At 44.6% G+C, this 22,072-nt stretch overlaps 1 protein-coding gene across 5 annotated transcripts in view; it reads left to right on the top strand.

The window, feature by feature from the left end:
- LOC144892501 (uncharacterized) overlaps positions 1 to 15,256 on the top strand; it is a 38,152-nt gene extending 22,896 nt beyond the window's left edge. For all 5 annotated transcript variants that reach the window (XM_078779462.1, XM_078779471.1, XM_078779467.1 and 2 more), the window contains 4 exons: positions 11,801 to 11,879; positions 12,344 to 12,534; positions 12,658 to 12,757; positions 14,654 to 15,256. In XM_078779462.1, coding sequence (XP_078635588.1) covers positions 11,801 to 11,879; positions 12,344 to 12,534; positions 12,658 to 12,757; positions 14,654 to 14,851 — 568 coding nt within the window. In that variant the 3' untranslated portion in view covers positions 14,852 to 15,256. The remainder of the gene's footprint in view (positions 1 to 11,800; positions 11,880 to 12,343; positions 12,535 to 12,657; positions 12,758 to 14,653) is intronic.
- Positions 15,257 to 22,072: the final 6,816 nt, after the last annotated feature.

Below are 22,072 nucleotides of genomic sequence, written 5' to 3'. Positions count from 1 at the left end.
AGCGCTGACCCCCGAATCCGCAACAATATATATATATATATACTGTGTGTGTGTATGTATGTATATATATATATATATATATATATATATATATATATATATATATATATATATATATATATATATAAATATATATAAATATATATATGTATATATATATATATATATATATCTTAGGGTGTTTCATATTATAGGTTTAAAATTAAAATATGACATTTTTGTTGACTTTGCTCATGCCCTCATTCCTATTGATATGGAAAGAATGTCTGCCAATTTTGAGAAAGATCAGGTAATATTTAGAGGTTGCACAGTCTGCACACTTTTGAAATTTTACTCCAGTTCATAAAAGAAGAAGAAGATTATTTGCAAAATAAAAATTAATAAGACATCGAAAGAGTTGTAAAACATTGAACATAACACAATGAAATGAATATAAGCATATTAATTCAACATATACAAGATAATGAAATGAATATAGGCATATTAATTCAACATGTACAAATATTCACAAATCTTAATATTTATTGTAAGTATACCCTATAAATTATTGACATAAGTATATATATTAATATTGTTCATTATCTAGTCGTTATCTGATTATGTGATGTACAAAACAAGCTTTGAATATATATATTAAAATATAAATATATATATATATTTTTTCAATTCATATAAAGTATAACAATGATTCTTAGTATAACAAAGTATAAAGATTTACATTGATTCTTTTTATTCTAGAATACAAGCAATAAAACTAAACATCAAAAAAGTTGAAACTGAACTTAATAACATTCATGTTAACTACATTAGATAATTTCGTAAGATGCAACTCCTGCTTTTGTTCGCTTGGTGACGGCTTTTTTGTGGTGCTCGACGATCTTCAACAGGAACTGCTGCTGTTCGTCCCTGACTGACTTGTTGAATTTCTTTATCAGGGCAATGCCCCTTTCTGCAGTGTCATTCACCACTTTAAGGGCGTTGATGGAGCTTCTTAGCGCATCGCTGCAGTATTCGTCCACGTCACCGACCCCGAAGTATCCAAAGAATGTCTTTGTACGGCGGGTGATGAGGTCGCTCAGGTTTTTTCCTTGAAAGACTAGGTTTTTTCCATCTAATCGTCTCGATTCTTTCTTCCTTTCCAGCTTCTCCAAATTCTGGAACATCATTTCCTTCTCTGCCAGAGTAATACGTTCATCCAGGAAAGCCAATCCAACATTTGTTTCTGACAGATACCAAAGGTGTCTCTTAGCCACCTTCAAAGCATTCTCCTTGACATCTCTATCCGGGTAACAGTTTAGAAGTTGAATCATGTCCAAGTCGTTCTTTGGTGCCCATCGACTCACAATTGCCTCATGCCAAAAGCGGACATATACGAGGCTGACAAAATACGCTACTTTTCTCATTCCCTTCAATTCTCGATCAGTCAACTCCAGTTGTTCATTGAATAGGACAATCTTAAGTGCATATATGGCCTTTGCCATCCACCTTGCTTGATGGAGGGCTCCTGGAGCCCTGAATTTGACTTCACTTTCAGTCCAACCTCCAAGAAAGAGGAGAGACAGACGTAAAAACTCTTTGTAATCTTCTCGTGGATGGCTTGCATCTTTCAAGACTTTTTGAAGGTAGTCAGCCATTTTCAGACATTGGTCTTCTAGAAACCGTTGGACAGGCTCTTCTAGAAACCGTTGGACAGGCTCTTCTTTGTCCAGTGTGGTCGTATATGACTTCTTATCGACTAAATCCCAACGTTTTCAGAACTTTCAAAAGATCTGGATCTCAGGACCACTTGATGGCATGCGGAAACACTCTTCGAAGATGCCCTTCAAGATCAGCTCAAGGGTGTGATGGCGGCAAGGCAGCCACAACAGAGTTCGCCCAACTTCCTTCTCAATCCTCAGACACGCTCCTTGAATCAGTGCTGCATCAGGGCCTGGTATAGGTCCTGTATTTGATGCTGTAGTGTCAAACGAGAGACCAATGATACGGTCACGTATACCGAATCAGTTCAACTCCTGAATGACGACTCGTGCCATTTGCTCGCCAGTTCCATCCTGCGCAACAGGCACTCCAAGCAGATGTTCAAAATATTTTCCGGTTACGAGAACATCAACTCGGTCTTCCAGAGTTCTGACATTCCCGGTGACAACTGTCGGCAACAATTTGCTGTCCCAATGTAAGATCAAGTGAGGAGTGACCCGTATGACGCAACACTGACGCAATCTGAACACAGCGTGCGCAATGCTGAAGCCATACAAAAGTGACAGAAGTGTGCAACCTCTAAATATTATTCAATTTGTCTAAAATTTGGCATACGAGTCACTTAGATGAATAGAACCAAGGGGATGAGAAAAGTGACACGAAAATAGCAACTTCGGAAAATTGAAACACCCTAATATATTGTTGCGGATATGGGATTTGGCCTCCATCCATATCCGCTTGTAAATATTCCCCTATTTCCCCAATACTCCCCAACTATCCCCAATCCCCCATTCCCTAGTCCCATTGTCTGTAAACAACACTCTGTAGAACCGACCTTCCCCTTTTTCCCCCATTAAATGTCGTGCCCAGGTCCACCGCATCTCACGTAGACAACTTTCGGACATCTTGCTAGTTATTCTTAGTCTATGTCAGTTAAGGACTCGTTTCCATTAATTCTGACTCTTCGTTGCACCAGAATGTGATTGTATGGCACCAGTAGTGAGTTTAGGACCTCCCCATACCTCCTCCCATCTTCCTCATGAAACAACAACAACAACAACAACTACAACAACAGCGCGCGGGGAGTGTGCGTCCTCACTCCGGCTTGGTTAGCCGCCATTGCCCATGTGCTCCGACGGGGTTACCACGAAGGGGCTGACTGTCGGCCCCTCGTCAAGGGCGGAGCCCGGTAACCCCCAGCACCCAATAAGAAGCGGCGGGCCGATTCCATCTGGGGCGGAGCTAACGAGCCGAGGGCGTGTCACTCCCCGCTGGATATACGCAGCCACTTACCGGACGTGACGTGAGATGCGCCCCCAGCTTGAAGAGAACCAGACGCCACCTCCAGCGCGACGATAGCTCCCTGCATCTTTTGGACCGCGCTATCCTGTCCCTGAGCCAAGGTGCACTTTGTGCTGTCCATCGACTACCTGCCCTTCCTTGCCATCAATCCCTGTGTGAGTCAGTCTTGTCCCGTTTATCTGTGGTCTGTCGGGAATAAGATAAGACCGTGATTAAGTGCCCACCTTCCTATGCTGTACCTCTTGTCCTTGTAATCTAAACGTTCCGCATACAAATATTATAACCTCCTCCGGAGGTCTTGAGAACTGTACCCCTGGTGTCGTGTCATTTAACCCAGCCGTTGTGTCCTTTCCTCAATTGATTTAGCGTAGCGCGACTCGGCCAACGTTCGAGTATAATCGGGTAAACTGTGCAGACGCGGTCATACCAAACCGCTCGGTAAACTAACATCCTAGACCGCGTCTGTAACATTTGGTGTCGGGAAGTGGGATTCGATCCGGAGCGCGTTTCACGCGCTCAAAATTATAACAGCGAAATTTAATTGTGTTTTACAAAAAATATAAAAACCCGAATTTTGAAAGTCGCGCTATGGCAGACCAAGACGGCTGGGTTCCGGTAGAGGAGAGTGAGGCAGGGTCGATCCAGGACCAAAATGAGGGACATGAGGAGAGCGAAGCAGTGAGGGTAGCAGACGCACAAAATGGCGCCTCGCACATGGCCACGGCGACCACGCCCGCGACCATGGTAGCGCCGCTGGTGGATTCGAACCTTTTCCTCCTGCAAATGAGGGCCCTTATGGAACGAATGGGAGACCAAATTGTGGGAATGAGGGCTGATAGTGAGCGGTTGGGAAACCAAATTGTGGGAATGAGGGCTGATAGTGAGCGATTAGAGGGCCAAATGGGGGCAATGAGGGACGAAGCGAGGGGTACCGGTGAGGGATTAGACAAGAAATTAGAGGGGTTAGACAATGGGATAGAAGGGGTGAAACATGGGTTAATGGGGGTGGAAAATAGAATGGCTGCCCAGGAGAATCAGATAGAGGGAGTGAAAAATGGGTTAGAGGGGTTAGAAAACAGTATGGAAGGCAAATTGAGGGACATGAGGGACCAAGCGGAAAGGGAAGTTAAACAAATGGGGCAGCAGATAGAGGAGGTCAGAATGGGGGTAGAAACCAAACTGGATGCTCACAGGGAGGAAATGGAGCAGATGAGGGTGGCATCTGGGCAGGAGATGCAAGTGATGGGAGAAGAGATCAGAAGAGGAGTGAGTGAGGAGGTCGGAGGAGTGCGCGAGGAGGTGAGGCACTGTAAGGAGCACATGGAGAAGGAGGTGAGAAAGGGGACTGTAAAGTTACAAGGGGGCATAGAGGACCTGACGCAGGAGGTGGAACAGCTGACGGAGGGACAAAAAGGACTAACGGAGCAGGTTCAAAGGAACACTGCGGTATTAGGAGGGTTAAAAGCGACACAAAACGACATAAAAAACGACTTGATAGCGACGAAGAGGGAATGTCAGATGGTACGTGAGGGACTGACAACGAGGTTGGACGAGGTGATAGAGGTAATGGAGACGAAGGACCGGCAGGTGAGGACGCACATGGAAACGGTCAAGGTAGCCTTGGAGGACGAGCTTGAGGAGACGTACCGGGGAATAAAAGAGGTGAAGCAGAAATTAGAAGAAGTGGAAGAAGGGGTGAGCGAAATTAAGAAGCGACAGAGAGAGGATAAGAAAGAGATAAAAGAGGAGATAAAAGAATTGGTCCAAAGTCTGTGTTTGGATCGTGATGATGTGCTCATTAACCGGATGAGGGATTCGCAGGTGATGGAGGAGAAGCGAAGAGGAAGAGGACCCGGTGTAAGTGGTGACCAATATGGTCGTGCGTATGATGCGCCAGGTGATTTAAGAAGCTTGGGGGTCGAGATGGACCCGGGTGTTCGTGAGAGGCCGTTGGTGAAGTGTGCGACAGGTCTGGTGTGCGAAAAAGGAGGTGTGCGAGAAAGTCCGACTCTGGGGTGTGTGAGGAAAAAGTGCGTGCCAAGGAGTGAGGGTGCTGGCGAGAGTGAGTCGGTCGTAGCGCATGTGCGAGGGAGCACATGGAAGCGCGGTGTGGTGAGTGTTACAGAGGGTGTGACGGGAGAGTGTGCGCAAGAGTGTGCACGAGAAAGGTGTGTGGCGGACAGGTGCATGGGGAAAGAGTGCGCTGTCAAAGACAAGGAAGAATGCACGCCTGTGGTGAGTGTTACAGAGGGTGTAACGTAAGAGTGTGCGCGAGAAAGGTGTGTAACGGACAGGTGCATGGGGAAGGAGTGTGCTGTCGAGAGTAAGGGTGAGTGCGCTGTCAAGAATGGTGGTGAGTAGTGAGAGTGACCAGGAGCGTGAGTTGGTTGTGGCAGGTGAGAAAGGAAGCACACCTGGAATGGTAGAGCGTGGGTGGGAATGCACGCTGGAATTGGTAGTGAGGCACGTGGTTGGGTGTGCGAGTGAGTGCACACCTGTGATTGTCACAGAGGAGGTGACCGAGGAGGGGGCGCGAAGAGGTGTGTTGGTGAGGTGTGCGACCGACGAATGTGTGCCAAAGTGTTCGGTGGTCAGGTGTGTGACTAAGGCTGTGAGTGGAATGAGTGTACCTGGGTGTGTAAGGAAAGGTACGAGGAGCATGGAAACGGCTGGATGTATGAGCAAGGAAGGGGTAGCGTATGCATGTAAGCATCCAGGTGAAGCATCGACGGTAACCGGGTTAGAGGTTAGAGCGACTTTTAGCCGAAGCGGGCCCTCGGTGCGTGCCGGGCCTCGCTTTGAACGGCCGCGTCCGTGCTCCACTAGGCGGAGCGGGCAGCTGGATAGGAAGGGTCGTCATGGCAACCACTTTTTGTTGAGGCATTCCGGCAGGTCGAGATCGAGCCATGGGATGGCTCCGTGCCGAGATGGTGCGTGGGGTCTCGGGCCGGGTAAGCCCCCGTCCCTGCCCCGAATGCGGGACGCATCCAGCCGCTGGCACAGAACAACTCGCATTCATGGCTTGGCTGTACGCAGCCGAGCTTTAGAAGTAAATTGGCGCACCGAGAGGCATTAGTGAGTAGACTATGTGATGAGGTTAGTGTTTTGGCCCCGAAATTAGAAAAACAAAATTTGATGATTGGCAAAGGATTGGCAGTAATGATTGGCAGATGATGAGTAGTGATTGGCAAATTTTTGATTTGTTGAAATTTGATGTGCAAAATTGGTAGTGAGCGATGGGCCCTGTGGGTAAGGGTGGCATCCCTGCCACCCTTCCCATGGGGGGGCAAATGCGCTATAGTTTATGGGGTGTATGGCAGTGAAAACTAGCCCGGGTGGGTTAGGATATGGTGTGTAGGGATCTAGCGAAGATGACATTAGGTAACGTTAAGTTTAGTTAGTGACTGATACCTGTAGTGGGGACGCAGGTAGTTTAGTGTGGATGATAATGACGAGGGAGCGCAATAGTTAAAAGGGACGACTGGGAAGCGCGAGTTTCAGAGGGGAGTAGTTAGATGAGATGATGCCGTGTGTGTGAGAACTGGACAGGTGTGTGGAGCAGTGGATGAGTAGTGAGTGTTGTGGATCAGCGCGAATGCGCTCGGGGAGAGAAGGGTGCAGGTGGCACCAGGTGTGAGAGCACAGGTGTGCAAGTACAGGTGTGTGGAATACATGGAGTATTGGAATGAGTGGTGTGGAGAGAGTTGGAGTAAGTGGTACGGAGTGGTGTGCCTGGTGCGAAGGTGTGGATGGGGGAAGAGTGGACCCCCATCACGGATACCCGGGGGCGGGTAGTGTAAGTGTTAGGTAGAGGGTATAGGTAAATTGTGGTTGGATATTGGCATTTGTGGTGCGGTTGCAGGATGGTATTGCGGATGGGTGCATTAGTGTTGTGGAAATGGCTGGGCGTGTAGCCTGTTAGTGTGTGTAGTTGGTTGGGCACTCCACCACTGTGAGGATGTCGGCCAGGTGAGGCCGCAGGTGGGCTCTGGGAGCCGTTAGTGTCAGTGGGGCCCGAGGATCCGGAGGACGGACCCGGGTAGCCCAGTGCCAGAGAGGTCACCGAGTGGGGAGAGCGCCAGAGGGCCTTCCCCAGGTAGTTAGGTTAGGGTAAGGAGCAGGTAAGCTCGGAGGCAACTGCAGTGGTGGAGGTGTGCAGGTGGGTAGACCTGCTGGGAGAGTTACACGTCGCGGCCCAGAAATTGTGCGAGGGCACCGGGAGATGAATCGGGGGAGTGAGACCCCAAATTGAAAAGCACCACAGTTTGGTCAATGGGAATTGGTTTTTAGAACCCATAGTGTAAGAGGGCCAATGGTTTGGCAGGAGAAAGACCCCGGGTAATGTAAAGTTGTTAAAGTCATTTAGGAAATAGTTAGGATTGATGAACCTGTCGCACCATACGCAGCCACTTACCTGTGGTGATGATGATGACTCCACACCTGTGTTTTCTTTGTTCTGTGTTGCAGGAAATGAGAATTGCTGTGAGGATTGGTGAGACGCATCACGACGTGGATGAGACATTGGGGTGATTCCATCTCTCCCTCCTTAGGAGGGACTGATGATGAATTGGTGATGGCAAATTATGATGTTGAGTTGGAGATGGCAAATTTTGATGAGAGTTGAAAATGGCAAATTTGATTGGTTAGGAGGGAGAGAAGACGAATTTGGTTTATGGGAGGAACGGGGAAGACAGTAGGGACGGTTGTTGATTTGTAAAGTAGATGTTTATGGGTAGTGTTGTGTTTTGTGGATACAGTAAGGGGTAAGGGAGGGGCCATGTAGGTTACCTGGTGGGGGGGGGGGGGGGGGCGTACGGTAGGAACGTACCTGTCTCACCTGGTTCCCATGTGCCCCCAGTGTGCATCATCGTGTGTTGCGTGCACTTTTGCACCCTTACCACCTTACTCACTTGTCTGCTTCTTTTGTCTCCCACCTCCGAGGATCTGGCTTTGAGGCAGAGAGAGAGGAGAGAGAGGTGCTGGCTCCGCAGTTGTGGGCCTGCACTTTCGCTGCTTGCTGCCGGGATCGATACACCATATGGACCGCAATTTTTGTGGCCACCCTCCATGGACCGCAGTTCTTTTGCGGGCAAGCACCACCCCACCCATGGATGGACCTATTGGTCAACGTGGCACCTATGCCATACAGGTGAACCACTAATAGTTGGCCCCCTGACGGCCACAATTTAGAAATGGACGCGGTTGGCGCCTTTCTTTATTTTTGAAAGAAGCCAGAAGGCCAAGTGCACCACATGAAGGCAAGACCAGCGGCAGAACATCGGCCGGCTGCGACACCACCGGTGACTATCGAACATTTTATTGGTGCACCGGATGGTGCTGACTGTGTTATGGGGTGGTGCTTTTGGTGCTTGGATGGGGTGCTCTGCACATTATTAAAGGCCGTAAGGCCACAGAGCACTCGTGGGTTGGTGTATCGATGCTGGCATGCGTGCTCTCTCTATGCATAACATCTGCATGTGTTCCTCCAAAAACAGGTCCTGGATCGTAGTGTAAATATCAGCGTAGTCTTGTGTAAATAATGCTCCCTACCGGCTGTATGTTTAGTTTGAGAATTCTTTCCGCGATTCGGTTATCCTGTGGGTGTGTTTCTGTGAGGAGAAGGGTGCAACGTCGCAGGGGGACATATTTACTCATTTGTGAACATCTGTAAAACTGTCGCACTCAGGGTAGAGTTAATAGTAGAGGGAACTACATCTGAGTGCCACACTAAAGTAGGTAAAGATTTATCGGGTCGGGACGCCCCGAGGTAGAGAAGGGTGCAATGTTGCGGATATGGGATTTGGCCTCCATCCATATCCGCTTGTAAATATTCCCCTATTTCCCCAATACTCCCCAACTATCCCCAATCCCCCATTCCCTAGTCCCATTGTCTGTAAACAACACTCTGTAGAACCGACCTTCCCCTTTTTCCCCCATTAAATGTCGTGCCCAGGTCCACCGCATCTCACGTAGACAACTTTCGGACATCTTGCTAGTTATTCTTAGTCTATGTCAGTTAAGGACTCGTTTCCATTAATTCTGACTCTTCGTTGCACCAGAATGTGATTGTATGGCACCAGTAGTGAGTTTAGGACCTCCCCATACCTCCTCCCATCTTCCTCATGAAACAACAACAACTACAACAACAGCGCGCGGGGAGTGTGCGTCCTCACTCCGGCTTGGTTAGCCGCCATTGCCCATGTGCTCCGACGGGGTTACCACGAAGGGGCTGACTGTCGGCCCCTCGTCAAGGGCGGAGCCCGGTAACCCCCAGCACCCAATAAGAAGCGGCGGGCCGATTCCATCTGGGGCGGAGCTAACGAGCCGAGGGCGTGTCACTCCCCGCTGGATATACGCAGCCACTTACCGGACGTGACGTGAGATGCGCCCCCAGCTTGAAGAGAACCAGACGCCACCTCCAGCGCGACGATACCTCCCTGCATCTTTTGGACCGCGCTATCCTGTCCCTGAGCCAAGGTGCACCTTGTGCTGTCCATCGACTACCTGCCCTTCCTTGCCATCAATCCCTGTGTGAGTCAGTCTTGTCCCGTTTATCTGTGGTCTGTCGGGAATAAGATAAGACCGTGATTAAGTGCCCACCTTCCTATGCTGTACCTCTTGTCCTTGTAATCTAAACGTTCCGCATACAAATATTATAACCTCCTCCGGAGGTCTTGAGAACTGTACCCCTGGTGTCGTGTCATTTAACCCAGCCGTTGTGTCCTTTCCTCAATTGATTTAGCGTAGCGCGACTCGGCCAACGTTCGAGTATAATCGGGTAAACTGTGCAGACGCGGTCATACCAAACCGCTCGGTAAACTAACATCCAAAACCGCGTCTGTAACAATATATATATATATATATATATATATATATATACTTTTTTTTATTTATATATATATATATCCTATTCATTCAATTTAATTTACATATAAATATATATAAATATATATATATATATATATATATATATATATATATATAAATATATATAATATATATATATATATATATATATATATATATATATATATATATATATATATATATCCACGATATCCATTTTTCCGTTCTCTAACCTATAGCTTTGTCTTTAAAAACTCAACGTTTCGGCCAGCAACCCAGCGTGTGCCGAGTCTCCACTAGCCTTCATCAAGAAAAGTTCCCTTGTTCACCTCCTCCCAGATATATCTGGGAGGGGGGGGGGGGGGCCTATTCTATCAACCAATCACAAAGCTGCGTTGCGAGACCTCGTGACCATGGACCCATGCTCGGCTTATGTTGCAAGTGTTTTGTGCGTGTTTGAGCGGTGTATAGTGTTTTGTTGTCCATGTTGCCTGTGTCGGCTATGTCCCACTTTGTCTTTGTCCTCCTCCACGCATCGATGTCTCTCTGGTGTATTTATGCATGAGAGGTCCGTATGCCTGTGGTAACGCCACAGTCTCCTCTGTCAATGGTGCCCGCGTTTGGCCAGTGTGCCAGGCCTCCAGTATTCGCCTCCTGGCCCGGTTTGGGGATGCCGCCAGCACGTTCACATTGTCCCATAGGGAACTTCTCTTGATGAAGGCTAGTGGAGACTCGGCGCACGCTGGGTTGCTGGCCGAAACGTTGAGTTTTTAAAGACAAAGCTATAGGTTGGAGAATGGAAAAATGGATATCGTGTATATAATTCCCAACCGCCGTTCATTACTTGATATATATATATATATATATATATATATATATTTATATATATATATATATATATATATATATATATATATGTGTATATATATATGTATATATATATGTATATAAATTAAATTTTAAAGCAAAAACTATGGCACTTGTGGAATTTGTTTCGAAAGCCATTATCTGGACCTATTGGCTAATTTCAATATTCCAAGTTTCAATATTCCAAGTACAAGATTACAAGAATATTTACACAAGTTCAATAAATTCACATAATAAATACATATTTACATAATAAAAATTTCCGTAATAAATAATAATTTCAAGATTACAAGAATATTCCAAGTTTCAATGTATAGACCTTGAGATTTGGGCAGATGGACGGACAGTCACCAACGAGAATTTGAGGGTTTTCTAAATAAAACTCCAAAATGCAGAAACAGATGTTGCTGAAATTTGCACCATATTACCTCCATGTCCAAAGCATTTACTTCTGAAATTTGCAGCTCATTTCATTCAGTAGAAGCGGAGAAATTATTTCAGTCCCCATGTTAAAGCTGCATACAGATAAACGATCCCTTATATAAAGGGAGAGGCACCTTGCACCTCCCTTTGATTTGCACTGGATTACGCTTGCACGACAACATTTCTATCGACCTAAATTTACTCCGCAGATTACACTGTAACATGTAATTCAGCTTAGATGGGGGGCTTTGGGCGACTGTTATAATTCTGGTCATGATGTTAATGCTGATGTCTCTGCGAAACATCATGTCCGAAAAAAAACTATCGTCATCTGTTTGTTTTGCTCCATTTTGTGATGCTCGAGAGTAAGCAACTTCATGTGAGACTCCTGCTTTGTCCGACATTGCTGCATAGACACTACCCACGGTATTCTCTTCATTAGTTCTCTGGGAAATGTGAATTGAGACTTGGTGCATATGATCCTCCCACTTTCCAGCTGTCTGCTTCTTCAGATATATAAACGTGCTAATGGAGACTCAGCATTTGTTTCGTCAGTTGTCTCTAAATATAATTGTAACATTGAAGAATGATGTCTTTGTTTTGAGGAGAGTTGATAGTCATTTTCCAAATCAATAAATCTATGCTATTCTCTCTCTATTGACAGGAGAAAGCAGGTATTGACAGAAATATTGGACAAGGACAAAACTGAACAAGGAGAGGGTGCCCTTGTTGTGGAGGATGAGGTAAGCAGAAATATTGATATTACCTTATTGCCATTGCAAATAAACATTTTTCTTTTCTTGGCCTGCTTTTGGCATTGTAGTGCTTGAAACCTGATAGGATACTTTAGTTATATTAAAACTCCTTGGAATGAGCCTCTGAGCAGTAAACTGGTCTATCTCACATATGATCAAAATGAGTTAACTGTTTGTACCTTTGTGGTTAACGGCCATTTTCTTTAATGTTTAAACTTGAGGCTGATCTTTGTTCAATGCAATTGGAACCTGAACTTTAAACTTTTTTTTTCTCAATTTTTTGTTTTGGATGGCCCACTATATTTCTCAGTATTGTAATACATCCTCGAAATTCCATATGATCTTGACATTGTGATGAAGACTTAGCCACATGATGCAACCTGCAGGCAAAAATACTTTTCATGAATTGTCAACATTTATTTATTGATGTATTTATGTTGTTATTTTCTCAGTGGGAAGGAGACAAAAGCCAGCGAGCACTCATTGTGGAGGCGTTTTCTGGTGATGATGTTGTGGGAGACTTTTCCAAAGAGAAAAATGCAAAGGTTGCCTCTGAGGCTCCACAGGTCAAGGATCTCACCCTACCAGGATGGGGTGAATGGTCAGGTGGAGGGATAGCACCAAATCCACGCAAACGTCGCTGGTACGTCACAGGTGTATGTTGACGAGTGGAGCCATGCTTTTTTCTTTCCCTATCCCCTTTTTGGCCCAGCCTTCTTATTTTCGTTTTGTGGACAGCCATTGATTGATTCTTTTTCTGTGGCAGTTTCACAATCCGAGCCTCACCAGTTGTACCTCGGAAAGATAGAAGTCTTCCTCACGTTATTCTCAGTGAAAAACGAAATGCAGCTCTTGCCCAGCACCAGGTACTGTTGTCGTCTCTATTGTCATCTCTGCTGTCGTCTCCACCGTCGTCGTTGTATGTGTTTCCGCCGTCATCGTGTCTGTCTCTGCCGTCATCGTGTACGTCTCCGTCGTCATTGTGTACGTCTTTGCTATTGTCTTTGTATGTGCCTCTGTCATCGTCGAAGTTGTATTTACCTCTGTCATCGTCATCTTTGTCTCTGCCGTCGTTGTTGTCTATTCACATTTTGTAGCTTTATTTACCGATTTTGTGCCTCATGAGAATGCTGTTGATATGGAACTCGCTGTGAGGGATTCCGATATCGCTTGAAATTTGTGAGCTATGGTTTAAAGTGCAGTTCCTAAGCGGTGTACAGTACATATGGGGTGTACTCTCTGTTTATTTTGTATTTCTGTTTTTGTTTTTTAAAGATTTATTGTAAATCGATGCCAAAATTCTTAAACATCCCATCCCATAGTTAACATAAAGGTCCGTGTTTTTTTAATTTGTGTTCAATAATGTCAAGTGTAAGAGGATTTTAAAAACTTCTGTAATCAACAAAATGCTCAGTAGTTTTCTCTGAGTTACTGCCTTTTGGTGCCTTTTGGTGATTCAATGTACTCCTTCAGCAATAAGTAACTTTCTGTGCGCTTCCTTTTGACTGAGAAATAGATTGCTCCTGTAAAGTTGCTGTAAATGGTAAATTATTAAAGTAGCATCACTACAATTAACAAGCAGCACCACCAACGTTCTGTGGCAACGCCAATATAGTCTTGTTTTCATAAACAAATGATCTGTGGACTGGTCAATATACTGTATTGAAAATTATTTCGCTATTTCGCTATTTCGGTAAACTGGAAGATCTTGAATCTGTAAAAATAGGCAGGCCACATAACTTCGGCTGATCGTTTGGAAGAAGATTCCTCTGAGTTGCAGTTCTGCACTGCCATAGCAATGCAGAATTATTTATTTATCTTTGCTGGTGGGAAAGATTGCTGTTAATTCGTCCTCTCTTCGAAGGTGGACTATTGGTTTGCTCTTCATCTGTCCGCCTGGCATTTCTGGGATTTTTTTTTCCCCAAACCCTTTAATATATTCAACTGAACTTGGTGCATGTCTTTATTTTAAGTTATGGAACAATTTTGAGTTTTGGGGTGTTTCGTCAATTTCTCATGGATTTATGCTCTTTTTGAAATTACAAAATATCACTTTGTACATGGTTCAGTTTTCAGCTGCCCTGACTCCACCACACTGCTTTACACCCATTGGCTGGACAGCTGGCCTGACTCCACCCCAATTAAAATCATGCACTGCCATTCCATGAAGCAGCACAGATCGGCAGGCCTCAGGCCTTAGGCCCTGATGTTGGTTCATGCCCCAGTGCAATTGGAATGATCCCAGGTATATAACCACAACATATTATATATGCACATAAGCTGTACCTTTGTTTTTCCTTCATGTATGTGCAGGCCGCAGGGGTTTATATGTTTTGGTGCTAAACACGGCATTATACACCACCCAAGTAAAGGGATGTGTTTACTGATATTGAACTGAATCTTGGGAGGAGATATGTATTGCAATGTAATTCTCACTCTTGTTGTTTTACTTTTAATTTTTTGTGTCTCTTATACCAAAGTTTTAATTGGTCATGATGATGTATTTAGTCACTAAAATTGCTGTTTTATTGAATGGGTGTACTACGTATTCATTATACCAGAATTGTGTGCATATGCATGCTTTTGCGTTATATTTATTTACTTGTTTTAATGGAAGGGGTCAGCTGGGGGCTTGTTCTAGGCTTTGTGTGTAGGATCGCATCAAATTTCCACATTTCGATTATTTGGTCATTTACCATCACCCCTCAAGCAACAATGCTATTTTGACAAAATAATAGCAAAGGCATGACTTTTTTCCTCAGGTGGCAGAGATACCTTACCCATTCAACACAGCAGCAGATTTTGAGCAGAGTTTACGTGGCCCACTGGGCACCACCTGGATACCCTCACAAGCGGCTCGTCTGCTCACTCAGCCAAGAGTGCACACACAGATGGGGGCTATCATCAAACCTATGTCTGCTGAAGAGATATTTGGTGATGCTGGAAGACATGGAGACTGAATTATTTTATACTGCTAAGAGGGAATGAAAAATAGGAGAATAGCATTTCTCACTTTTAAAAATTGAGTGTGCAGGAGCTGCCCATGCAATGTTTTGTCACTGCATTGAGAAGCCAAGTAATTGTTCAAGATTCGTCATTCTCCAGTTATGTCTGAGATTATTTATCTTGGCTTCTTACTGATCGATGATTGGCTGCTTGCCTTTTGGTTTAAATTTTAAAAAAAATTGCAGCAGTCATTGTATGTATGCACGTTTTGTTTTTCTCATCATACAAAAGATGTTTCCAGTGTCATGTAATTTCTGGACTCCAATATGTACTGTTGAAAATTCTTCTTCAGTCAAGTTTGATATTTATATACGTACATATAAAAAATGGCCACTGACTGAATAAAATGGACACCTGTGCATGGCATGGAGTTACTGAATTTCCATTTTGCTTTTTCAAGTAAAATTTATGAAAAAGGTCTAATACCTAAATTTGTCAGTTTGGAAAAACTAATGAAAGTTTGGCTTTTGCCTTTCACAGTGGAAGACCAGAACATATTAAGGTTCAAAGGTTTACTTAACTCTTTTGTGAAGCAATATTTTCACTGTAAATATTTATCTGTGATCGCCAAGTGTATGCCTCCCCGGTTTACCCATTTTCTTGGCCGGCAATCCAATGATGGCCATATTTTTTTCCTGGCCGCCATATGACCGTGACCTTCAATATTTAGGGATCGTGTGTAAATTAAGAAAATGCGTCCCATCTAGAATCTATCCATAAAACTTGACATCATGAAAATCAGAGGAAAATTATTCTTGTTGTGATGAAGAAGGTGGTTTTTGTTAATTAGGTCACAATCTTTAAAAAGTTGGTCAAGAACACCAAAAAAAATCAGGTGCACAACTTCAGTGCAAATCCACTAATATGAATACGCATTGCGTAGAGTGAGAGCTTCGTCGACAATGGTCAGTCGATCGAGTACGCAGCCCTCGCAAACATCTGTAGGCCTCGGCCTAGCTAGGCTAGCTGGTTTGATCTTGGGCTTAGAATTAAAATTCAAATTAATTTTATTGAATGGATAGATTGGGATAGAATGCAGGACTTACCTACTGTAGGCTATATAGTCTAGACTTCTAGTCGACTGGACCAGGTACGTAGGTCCGACTGGCAGGTATGTACTGAAATCGGTGTAACTGGCTTAAATGAAGTCGGTGTAGCTGTCGGAAAACTGAATCCGGTGTAGCTGGTGGAAAAAAAAAAGTCGGTGTAGCTGGCGTAAATGATGAGCGGTTTCGAATTCAAAATCCGTTCTGTACAGTACTGTATTGTAATTTATTGATTTTAATCACCAGGTGAAAATAATTTATCGGTCGCGCCAGACCAAAGCAAGATCACGTGAGCAAGATGGCGGATCATGGAAGGGACAAGATGGCGAATCATGGAAGGGACAAGATGGCGAATCATGAAAGGGACAAGATGGCGGATCATGGAAGGGACATTTCAAATGACAACATGAAATTTTGTTCCCAAGGGAATGGGGAAAAATTTGAAAAAAATTTTTCCGTGAAATTTTAAATGAAAGTGAACTTTTGAATGGATTCACATAAAATTTTGAATGGATTTATATATACATGCATTTGGCATTGAGGTTCGCTTACGAAGCTCTCTATTATGATGCAAGAACATATTGGAAAGCTAAGCGGTTTTTGAGCTTCCGCATTGACAAAATTGAGTAATGACAAAAAAATATATTTCATCCCACCATTTGACCTTGACCTCGGTGGGGGCATGGTGTAAATTAAGCATAAATGCACCTTGTTTTGAGCAATCTGGAGAGGGAAATTTCATTCCGATAGGACAGGCCTTCGTCGAATTTTGTTGAAAAATGATAAAATGTCTATAATTGGGTCATGACCTCAAATTAGGGAAAGGTTAAAATACATCAACCTCGCATACATTCTGTTTCCATGATTAGTGCAAAATTTCATTCCGAAAGTCCCACCCTGCTGCTGCTTGGAAATTGGCAGTAAAGGAAGAAAAAAAAAACAATCTAAATGGTGGTTTGGTACTCCAAGGTTGAAGGAATTCTGGAATACCATTTAAAAATGGGGGTACTAGTTGCAGAACCGAACCCAACAACAGCTATAAGCATCCTCTGATCTCCATCATACAGGAGGAGGCTTAAAAAAGGTGTGACGAGTAGACAGCTGCAAAAGACAGGTGAGCAGAAGCATGTGCTACAAACAGGCAAAAAGATAAGTGAACAAAAATGGTTGTTTCAGCTGGAGAAAACACTGAGAAAGCAGTAGTGCTGTGAGTATCCAGTTTAAATATATATGTAACTCCTGCAAGTGTGTCATTCCTGGATTGGACTGATAAGCCACCCTGGGAGATTGAGCAAGGATAGACGGTCATCCATGGTGCATGACCGTTGTCTCTTGCAAACAGACTTGTCAGAAAAAGATACTCTGCAGATTTAAAGCGATACCTTGTATTTTGAACTTGATTTCTTTATTTTTGGAGTTTCGATGTAAACACATCCCTTCATTCATTATTGTGCTTCTTGGCTCTTACTGATACTCTCCATGACATCATGGCAGTGAATGTTTATGTTGTCGAGATGTTAACTGTTATGGATTGCACAAGCAGCTCCCGAAATCGACTTTATACACTACCAGCCTGCTGATTAAAAAAAAAATGCAGATTCTTTGAATAATATGCGTCACAAATTGTCATAAATAATAATAAATTGTCACAGTGGTTCGGTGGATGTGTGGAGTATCGTTGAGAGAGGGGAAGACAAATGATGATTTGCGAAAGATGATGGGAATAGAGCCTGTGATGGATGCTGTGAAGAGAAACAGGTTGAGATGGTTTGGTCATGTGTTGAGGAAGGATGAAAGTGACTGGTTGAGAAGAGTGATGGAAATGAATGTCGAAGGAAGTAGGGGACGGGGAAGACCAAGAAAGACTTGGCTAAAGGTGGTGGAAGAAGAAATGCGGACAAGGGGGTTAACAAGGGAAGATGTAGAAAATAGGGGAAAATGGAGAAGATTGTCATGGGGACTGCAAGGCTAACCCCCGCTCTAGCAGGGAAAATGGCCTTAAATTGCCTGTTGTTGTTGTTGTTGTTGTTGTTGTTGTTGTTGAGAGTGAGGAGGCTGCAGACTGCCGATCTGAGTGATGAGGAATGGAGCAGCAGAGAGTGGAGTCATCAGCAAAGAGATAAAGAGGATTTTCCAGAGTCAGAGAGATCATTGATGAAGACCAGAAAAAGCATAGGGCCCAGAACACTGTCTTGGGGAACGCCAGCCTGAAAAGGAAGAGGAGATGAGAGAAATCCATTCAGGGCCACATGTTGTGACTACCACCAGAGAGGAAGTCCGCAAGCCATGCGTGGAGATTTCCATGGATACCATAGGAGGAGAGTTTGGTGAGCAGAGCGGGGTGCCAGACCGTATTGAAGGCATGTGATATGTCAAGGGAGACGGCGCTGATTTCTTGTTTGGCATGGAGGACCTCCATCCATTGTTGAGACAGCAGAAGCAGCAGGTCCAGAGTAGAATGACCTGGTCTGAATCCAAATTCATGATCAGAGATCAAGCCATTGGAGAAGAGGAAGGATTTGATATCCGAAGCAATGATGGATTCCATGACTTTGCTGATAATTGGGAGCAGGCTGATTGGTCTGAGGTTGCAAGGATCTGTTTTTGCACCTTTTTTGTGTAAAGCGGTAATGTTTGCTGATTTCCAAGAAGATGGCAGATGACCTTGAGCAAAAGAGAGGGTGGAGAGAACAGAGAGAGGGAGTGAAAGAGCAGAAGAACAGGATTTTAGAACCCATGGGCTGATGCCGTCTGGTCCAGTTGCAGAATCAGAGTCGAGGTTTGACAAAAACTTCTCCACCTTGTCAGGAGAGAAGGACACATAGTCCAGGAGCAGCTGGGTTCGACTGGGTAAGGTGGGCACAGAGAGAGATGGGTTTGGGACACGAGATTTTGAGGCAAACAGAGTTAAGGCTCTCGGCTTTGTCACGTGCGGTGTCAACTGTGTAGCCGTTTGAGGTAAGGGAGGGGATGGAGGGGGAACAAACACCTGAAACAGATTTGACCAGACGCCACCAGGATTTGGAGGATGGAGACAGGTTTGAGAGTTCATTCTTGAGTGGGGAGAGATCGTGCTTCATGGCTCTCCTGAGGGTAGACACACACTTGTTCCGAGCTTGGTGGAAGGAACTGAGATTGCCTTCAGTTGGATTTGCCTTCCAAGAGGCAAAGGCAAGTTGTTTCAGGGCAACTGCCTCACCATAAGATTCAGTGTACCATGGACGGGAGGAAGGGTATGACAACTGAAGACGAGATGGGATAAATCTGTGCATGAGAGAGAGCAGTTTACTTTGGAAGAATTCCCAGGAAGAGTTGATGGGAGACCAGTCCAGATGATTGTTAGCTGCTTGAAGACCGTGCCAGTTGGGCTGAGTGAAATGCCAGACTCGTCGACGCTGAGGAGGCTCTCTGAGAATGGCCAGAGAGATGTCCACTTTAACAAGCACATGATCAGAAGAACCGATTGGAGCAGAAGAGCAGCAGACATTTGCAGGGAAGTTTGTCACAACCAAGTCTGGAAGAGAAGATACTCAGAATAAGTAGAAGAAGAATACTCGGAAGACTCAGAAGCAGAAGTCTTTTGCTGAGGTGCAATGGCTGGTGAGAGAGGAACCCACACCCAGCCAGCTGGCATGATGACAGTCGAAGTCGCCACATATGAGGAAAAGAGAGTTGGGATGAGTGGATAGAAGTTGGTCCATGTTGTCAGACAGCGAAATGTAAATGGAGTCATCACTGTTTGGAGGATGGCACAACATACATAGAATGCATTCAGAAAGTATTCAGACCCCTTCACTTTTTTCACATTTTGTTATGTTGCAGCCTTTTGCTGAAATCGTTTAAATTCATTTTTTCCCCTCATGAATCTACACTCAATACCCCATAATGACAAAGAGGAAACAGGATTTTAGAAAGTTTTGCAAATTTATTAAAAAGAAAAAACTGAAATTTCACATTGACATAAGTATTCAGACCCTTTGTTATGACACTTGAAATTTAGCTCAGGTGCCTCCCATTTCTCTTGATCATCCTTGAGATGTTTCTCCACCTTGATTGCAATCCACCTGTGGTAAATTAAATTGATTGGACATGATTTTGAAAGGCACACACCTGTCCATATAAGGTCTCACAGCTGACTGCATATCAGAGCAAAAACCAAGCCATGAGGTCGAAGGAACTGCCTGCAGAGCTCAGAGACAGGATTGTGTCGAGGCACAGATTTGGGGAAGCCTCCAAAAAAATTTCTGCTGCATTGAAGGTTCCCAAGACCACAGTGGCCTCCATAATTCTTCAATGGAAGAAGTTTGGAACAACCAGAACTCTTCCTCGAGCTGGCCGCCCAGCCAAACTGAGCAATCAGGGGAGAAGGGCCTTGGTAAGAGAGGTGACCAAGAACCCGATGGTGGAGATGGGAGAAAACTTCCAGAAGGACAACCATCACTGCAACACTCCACCGATCTGGGCTTTATAGCAGAGTGGCCATATGGAAGCCTTTCCTCAATGAAAGACATGAAATCCCACTTGGAGTTTGCAAAAAAGCACCTAAAGGACTCTCAGACTGTGAGAAACAAGATTCTGTGGGCTTTCATGTGTCTTTCTCTGAGGAGAGGCTTCCGTCTGGCCACTCTGCCATAAAGCCCAGATCGGTGGAGTGCATCATATAAGGATGAGAGGAGGAGGTAGGGAGAGCTGTTGATAGTGTGTCGGTGATTGCAAAAGAGTTACAAGAAAGGAAAGGATGAGGAGGACAAAAGGTTTGATGGTGATGGAATGAGGCACAGTGAGGGGTTGTTTGAGGGGGGGGGCGGGGGGCAGAGGAAAGTAGAAGGTTGCAGGAGGTGGAAGTATGAGATAGAAGTGAGACGAAGTGGGGAGGAGGCAGGTTGGGGGAGGGGGGAGAATTGGAGAAAGATGGAAGGGGGGGGGGGGGAGAGATTTGAAGGGGGGGTTGGGGTGGGTTTTGAAGGGGAGGGGCAAAGTGGGAGATTTGGAGGGGAGGGTCAAGGGGGGAGATTTGGAGGGGAGGGATGAGGGGGGAGTTTAGGAGGGGAGGGGTGAGTGGGGAGAATTGAAAGGGAGGGGGAGGAGGGAGTTTAGGAGGGGAGGTGTGAGGGGGAGTATGGAAAGTGAATGATTGATGAAAAACGAACATTTATAACAAATTGGATTTATTGTGATTTTCAAGTCAGAGATCCATTTTAAAACGACAGAGGAGGGGTGGAATGAAGGTGAGTTTAGAGCATGTAGGGAGGAAGAATTGTAAGAGATTGAATCTTTTTTTGAAGTGGCATGAATTGAAGAGGAAATTGAAAAAAGCCTTTTAAATAGGAAGAAAAAGAGTGTGTTGTGACATGCCACTGAATAAAACATTGCAGGGGAAAGTTTAAACATATTTAAATAATATTTAAACAGAGCCGTGAAAAACAATCTTATATTCACAAAATACCAACGGGGAGAGGGAGCCTAGAGGGACAACCACGTGTCACGTGAACAGGGCAAAAGGTGGAAGGCGAGGAGATAATGGGGGCTGGGCGAGACCGCACGTGGACAGAAGCATACGATGAGACAACAGCACACGTGGAGTAAAGGAAATAAATGTTTTTTTTGTTTGTTTTTGGGGGGGGGGCGGGATTTAAAACGTTAGACAAAGAGTAGATGTTCGAGGAAGTTCAGGGGAAAAGAGAAAAATCTTTTAAACATGCAATACAGCAAAGGAAAGAACTTAAATTAACAAAACACCGACGGGGAAGCCTCAGGTTACAAGGCCGCGCACGCGGAGCGAACAGAAAACGATTAATTAATTACAAGTTACACGAATTTCAAACCAAAACGAACTAGAAAACACAATAACACATACACAACAAAACAAGCATTCTGAGTATTGCGCTGCAATACATGTAGTCTACCAAAGTTAAAAGTGCCATAACTTTGTCAAAAATGATCGAATATGCAAATTTATGCACGGTTGATGCTGGTTTTCAAACTTGATCTGAGGTATGCTGAGACACATGTGTGTCACGCCTCACCTCGTTGATAAGCCCGCAAGGTTGCTCCGTGGAGCAGCCTGCATGTATTGCACTGTGTGAATTATATAATTACAAATTCATGGTCTGAGGTACCAGCGATTCA

The sequence above is a fragment of the Myxine glutinosa genome, chromosome 1 (genome assembly GCF_964187855.1).
Source record: "Myxine glutinosa chromosome 1, kmMyxGlut1.1, whole genome shotgun sequence".
Lineage (NCBI taxonomy): Eukaryota > Metazoa > Chordata > Myxini > Myxiniformes > Myxinidae > Myxine > Myxine glutinosa.
This window is presented reverse-complemented; position numbering and strand designations above follow the sequence as displayed.